This window comes from Marmota monax, unplaced genomic scaffold (assembly GCF_021218885.2).
Source record: "Marmota monax isolate L192 unplaced genomic scaffold, Marmota_monax_Labrador192_F-V1.1 WCK01_AAM20220418_F8-fsc00178, whole genome shotgun sequence".
NCBI classification, from domain to species: Eukaryota; Metazoa; Chordata; class Mammalia; order Rodentia; family Sciuridae; genus Marmota; species Marmota monax.
The window spans coordinates 913,866-920,060 of NW_026694501.1; the positions used below are offsets into that span (position 1 = coordinate 913,866).

The window sequence follows — 6,195 nt, forward strand, 5'->3', positions numbered from 1 at the left end:
AGTGGTCCGTGGGAGCAGGGGCCCCAGCCTCAGCCCCTGAGTCAGAAAGGCAGCTGTCCACTCTCGAGGAAGGTTTTGGAGAGAAAGGGGCGGTGGAGTCGAAAACCCTAGGATCCTTTCCATCACACTCCTGGATCCTCAGCCCGGAAAGGGGAGGCAGGAGCCAGGCCCCAGGACTGGGAGCGGGCGGCTTCCCGGTCACCTGGGTAAGGGCATGCCCTGGCCCCCTGAGGTCTTCCCCTGGAGCCGGAGCCCCAGGACGCAAGCCTTAGAATGAGGCAGAGCGGGGTTCAAATCCCAGCGACAACAGCGCTTGCAAGCAGCACGGGCCTCTGCTTCCTCATCTGTAAAACAGGAGCTCGAGGGAGGGGGGGACTTCAGGGCTCCTGCCCCCCGACCCTGGCCTTCTCCCCGACTCCACCTGGACAGCAGGGCCACTTCCTGACCTGCGCTCTCAGTGGCTTTGGGAACCAGGGAGCAATTTAGGACCCATTTTGCACAAGTTCCTGCAAAAAGGCTGGAGCCGGGCAGGAGAGGTTCCCAGGCTGAGCTGAGCCTCCAGGACACAGTCCCCCAGAGCCCAGGACGGCGCCCGTGCCCACCACGATGAGCCCAGCCCAGGCTCTCTGCCTTCTCCTAAGAGCTGGTGGAGTTCCTGCTCATGGGGACCTGGTGCTGCGACATGTGGTCCCCCCTCTGGGCCTCAGTGTCTGTGGGCTGGGAGCGGCAGTGCCCACCCCCGAGGCTGAGCCAGGGTTCGTGAACGGGCAACTGGGGAGAGTGGGGAGCAGGGCAGGGCAGGGCTGGGGGCAGGGGCTGGCGAGAGGAGCCAATCCCCAGCCTATGCTAAGAGCAGACCCCGCCGCCCCTGGAGAGGAAGGTGTAGTTCCCAGTCTCCAGTGGTGGCTTCCCCAGGAACTAGTGCCCCTGCCTGGCCCAGCACCCAGGGGTGTGGGGTCCACTCCTGTCCCTGGCTAGGCCAACACAGGAAGGCCTCTTGTGGGCAGAAGGACAGTGAGACCCACAGGGACCCAGGAGCTGGTTGTGGGGCGGGTGTAGGGCGGGAGAGGGGGCCACAATGGCCAGGAGGAGGGCCAGATGCCCCTGCAGGACTCAGGGCACTCACTCTGCCCATGTAGCAGGGACAGTGGTGGCCAAGCTCCAGGGGTGACCTCCAGCAGTAGAGGCAAGGGGAGGGGGACCGGGGGACCGTCCTCTGCTGGTGGGCGGAGCTGGAATGCACATCTGGGTGCCGCTGGATGGTAGGAGTCCCTGCCTGTGGACACTGCATCGCATGATCTCGTGGGGACTCTGTCCTGGGGCTGCAGGAGCGTGTGCTGGTGAGGCTGTCGTACACACTCAGGCCAGCATTCACGCCAACCCCGCGGGTCACATGACCTGGGCTACCCACAGCATGGGTGGACAGGGAGCCTCGGTAAAGCATGAGGTTTCTCCGTGTCTGCTCTGCCCTCCTGGCAGATACTGGGGACACTTGAGGTGACAGGAGAGAAAGCAACTTTTCAACATTCATTGTCACCATGCTCAAAAGCTTCACGTCATCACCTCTGCTGATCCTCCTGGTGTCCCTGAGAAACAGACTAGACAGGGCCGGGGCTTTGGGACAGTGTGATCTGAAGCCAGCCTCGAGCCCTCTCTGGGCTGCTTGTCCTCATGGGTGAGAAAGGCAGGAAGCCCTCTCTTGGGAGGCGAGATTAAGAGATGCCAGCCCAGTATTTATTCTTTCTTACTCACAAGACCTTGATTTTATTTGGGTCCTTTTGTCCTTCCTTCTTTATCCTTAATTCTACCTGCATGTGCTGGCTGGAGCGCCAGCAGCCATGTTGGGCAGGGAGACAGATGGAGCCTGGGTGCCTGCTGACGGGTGGGGGGGGGCGCGGTCTGTGTCAGCCCTGTATCACCTCCCTCTTGACATCTGCATGAGAAAAATTGCAATCAACCTTTTTCTAACCACTGTTATTTGGGGGTGATCTGAGCAGCCAGACCTGATTCTGGTGCTTCTTCTTTCCTTCAGAGCAAAACTATTCCACACCTGAGAGCAGCTGCAGGGCACTGGACGGCATTTTCTGAGGGTTAACTCTGGGCTGGGGGCTGGCTCACTTTTCTTGCCCACAGTTAATTCTTCCTCCTTGCCCTCCTCTACCTTTATTTCTTGACCCCTGTGTCAGGTGTTTCCCTCACCTCCTCTCCAACCTCCCAGCAGCCCCACCAGAGGGGACAGCTGCTCTGGGTCCTCGGTAGAAGAGGGCACTCGTTAGCTACTGAGCATTTAACCGGAAGATGCACTCATTGGCCCTCCTCCAAGCACCAGACACCCCTCCTGTGTCCTGCCTCCCCTGACCCTCAGGGCAGTGGAAGCCAGCTCCCAGCCGCCTGACCCCTGTCCCCGGGACCTAACTGGGCAGGACCAGCTACGGGGCTGCCCTCCAGCCCTTGTCTCAACGTCACCTAGTGCCTCTTCCACCCACAGTGTGCCCCAGGAGTCCTCGTCCCCTCCTGGACACCCCAACATTCACTTTCCCCAAATCTACCTTAAAGGGGACAGCAGAGGATGGGGTCATAGAAGGGACCTCTAAGAGGATCCCGGGTCCGAGCAGTCCCCAGAAGCCCCACGTCCCCTCCACGTCCCCTCCACATCCCAGGCGAGCCCTAGCCGGCCAGCGCCTACCTTGTCCCGCTGCATCCCGGGTGCTGGCGGGAACTGCTGCTGGCCGCCCCGCTCCCCAGCCCAGGCAACCAGGACTGCCCGGCCTGGCTGGCAGCTGCCTCATGTTTGCTTGGACCCAGACGTAATTGTCACCAGTGGCTTCTCGCCCCCCCCCCCCCCGCCCACACCCCTACCCCACCCTCCCTCCCTGCCTCCCAGCGCTCCGCCCTCCTGCTCCGCCTCTCCCTCTCCCCCTCCCTCTCCCTCTCTCCCTCTCTCCCTCTCCCTCTCTCCCTCTCTCCCGCTCCCTCTCACGCACATGTGCACGAGTCCGTCTTGCATCTTTCTGGTCCCCTCCCAGGCGCTCTCTGTACATGGCTTCAAATCCTGGCCCCGTGTCCTGTCCCCCAGGTCATGTCCCCTCAGGTGTCTGTCCCTAACTCTCTCTCTCTCTCTCTGATCACCCTCTTCTTTGTTACCAGGGGAGGTTGCAACAGGGGGTGCAGAGGGTGTAGGGGGTGCCCCGGGTCAAGGAGCAGCAACTGGTGGGAGCTGTTCTCGGGGCAGTGGTCCTGTCCTGCCAGGGGGAGCTCTAGGAGCCTCTTGGTGGCATTTTCCAGGCCGGCCCCTCCCTGTCCTGCGTCCCTCCCCTGGGACACAAAGGTGGAGAAGCTTGCCCCTGGCTGCTGTGGCTTTGTAGGGGGGCTTGCCACCAGGACAGGTTAACAGCCCAGGGCAAAATCATCAGGGGGACACTCCGGGGTCCTTCCATATCTTTCCTCTGTCCCTCAGGACCTTGAATCACCTCCCTGTCACCCTGGTAATCCTTGCAGAGTGGGAAACTTCCCGAAGCGTGGACTTTTCCTATTTCCCAAATACCATTGTCCTGGCTGCCTGGCTCTGAGGTTGGGAGAGCCTTCAGGGCAGCAGAGGGACCTTACCAGATGCTCTGGGGGGATGGCGGTGGCAGAGGAGAGGTGAGGGCCCCCGGGGATCCCTGGGAGAGGGGGTCTTACTGCCGTTTTGGGGGGCGGGCTCCCTAGCTTCTTCTCAGCCCTGGGGAAAGCACCCAGGAGCCGGGTGCCTGAATGCTCTGCCAAGTTTCCCCTCTGGGTGCCCGGAGGAGCCCGCCTGTGCGGTGCCTGTGGTTCCCATGGCAACAGAGCCCTGGCCGCCCGCCCCCTCCTTTGCAGTGTGCTCAGGAGCTCACAGCCCTCCCCACCCCACTTTTTGAGCCAGCCAATTAGCTTCAGCGTTCAGATGCTCTGGGGAAGAAAACAGCCTGGAGCTGTTGACCCACTGAGGCAAGGAGGACTGTCCCCAGAGGGGAGGTGACAGTCCAGGTGTCTGCCAGAAGCTCCCTGAGGATTATAAGCTGGGCAGACCCCAGACTTCCAGTCCCAGAGCAGCACTGCCTGACAGAGGGGAGCCCCTCGGCAGCTGGGGTGGGGACTAAGCTCCCTGGGAGCCATCTGCCTCAGGGACAGGGACAGCCCTGCCGCTCCCCCTAGCCAACTTCCAGGAGCTGGGTCTGCTGAGCATGTTGTCTTTGTGGTGGCCTTGGGAGAAAAGTGTCTTTGTCCCACTCTATGATAATGACAGGAAGACCCGGAAAAGTTAAAAGGTCAGCCAGTCCCGGGCTGGTCAGTGGCGGGGCCAGTGCGTGAAGGCTACTCCTTTTCCCCACGGAGCGCGGTGGGCAAGACCTGCCTCGCCCGCTAGGCTCCAATTCTCACCATCCGCCTGGACACTTCCTCACCTACACCCAGGCTGCAGAACCAGGGCCACAGCAGCTCTCCCTGAGCCAGGCCCTCTGCAGTCCCCAAGTCGCTGAACTTCCCCTGCTCAGAGGCCCTTCCTGGGGATTTGTGACCTGCACAGAACAGGCTGGGACTCCCCTCTCTCCTGCTGGGCCATGGGGCAGGGGCAGGGGGATAGGGGGTGGAGGTGGCAGTGCTCTGGGAACTTGCCCTGCAGCCCCCTGAGGTGGGCGTCCCCCATGGGACACAGAAGTGGGTGCAGGTGCCCTTGCCAGGGTCCTTGTGTCACCACACTCTCTTCCTCCTCTGGCCCCCATGGGGGCCTTTCCAGGTCTCCAGGCACTGCCCCCGGGTCTCTCTGCTGGGCCTCTGGGGAATAAGAATGAGAAATGACCAAAGTGGGGCTCCCCACCTGGGCCCCACAGACTCCCCCCAAGACTCTCAGAGTGGCCGCATCAGCCCTGTCCAGGTGAGGGACTTCCCTACCCCCGCCCACAAGTCTTGGGGTCTTCTGGCCCTTCCTCAATGTCTGTCCATAACCCCTCTGCCTTAGGCCCAAGTTCAAGTCCCTCCTTCCCAGGACCCCTGATCTGTGGAGCCCCCTGCCCCTGTCCTTTCCTCAGCCTTTGCTTCTGCTGGGCTCTGGCCGAGGAGATGGAGGAAAGAGAGAAGTGCTGGGTCAGAGTGGGCTGCTCCTCCCCCGGAAGCCCCTGCCTGTCAGCAAGGCCCAGGGGCTGGAGGGGAGCTCACCATGCACGTGGAGCCCCTCTTCACAGGAGACTGAGAATGTCTGAGGCCCCCAAAGGCCCCTGTCTGGGCGCTGCAAACTCAGGAGTGTCACATGACTTGAGTTGGTGCAGCTGTGGCTTTGGAACCTACCAGAAGCACCTTAGCGGTATCTCCTTGATACCTCCTCTGCCCACTGCCCTCCCAGAGCCCTAGGGACAGTTGAGGCCAAGGGCACTTCTTGGTAGGGAAATACAAATGGCTGTCTCTTGCGTCACATCACACAGCCCCTCCGGTCCACTCTCCTGTCCAAGGTGGGAGTGGTGGGAGGTGCGCTGCCCGCAGGGCTGTGCTCAACTCCAGCTGACCTCAGCTCGGAGAGGTCGAAGACTCCACCTCTTTCTCTTTGGGGCACGTCCAAGGGTCTCCAGAGCCTGGCCCCCCTGTCTGGATTTTTAGGGGACCAAGGAACCCGCAGTGCCCAGTGGCAGACTTGCCTTCTCTTGGCTAAGTTCTGTCCCTTCTCCAGGTGGCTTCCTGGGACTGAGCTAAAAGACCCCATGCCGACTGTCAAAAGGGCCTTCGTGGAGGCCACCCGTCCTTTCCGTAGCTCTGCCACCAGCCACCAGCTCATCTCCCACCTGCTGGACTGCGCAGGGGAAGGGCCTTGACACATCAGCCACTGGATTTGTTAAACTGCACGGGGCCCGTGACACGATCTCAGGCTCTCGGGCCTCCTCACCGTCCCCCTAGGGCCCAGTTCACATCCTCTAGTCCCCCTCCTCTAACCCCAGCCCCTGGTTGCCAGCCCCCTCCGTGTGGGCGGGACCCCATGACCCTCCCCATATCCCCTACCACGTGTGTCACTCAGGCGCAGGTCAAGGCTGGGTGGGGGTCTTCTCCCTGGGCATACCCCACCTCCCTCCTCACCCAGGCTCTGAAACTCAGTCACCATGTGTAAGACGGAGGACTGTCAGGTGCTCCAGGATGGCACTCCAGGACAGTCAAGGGAGGACTGGGGACCTCCGAAGGGGCTGGGTACCA

General features: G+C 61.8%; 1 protein-coding gene across 3 annotated transcripts in view; it reads right to left on the minus strand.

The window, feature by feature from the left end:
- Kcnip3 (potassium voltage-gated channel interacting protein 3) overlaps positions 1-2,814 on the minus strand; it is a 74,700-nt gene extending 71,886 nt beyond the window's left edge. For 2 of the 3 annotated variants that reach the window (XM_058571404.1, XM_058571402.1), the window contains exon 1: positions 2,687-2,808. In XM_058571404.1, coding sequence (XP_058427387.1) covers positions 2,687-2,789 — 103 coding nt within the window. In that variant the 5' untranslated portion in view covers positions 2,790-2,808. Of the gene's footprint in view, positions 1-2,686 lie in introns of all 3 variants that reach the window. The other variant, XM_046420068.2, reaches the window with a different exon arrangement.
- Positions 2,815-6,195: the final 3,381 nt, after the last annotated feature.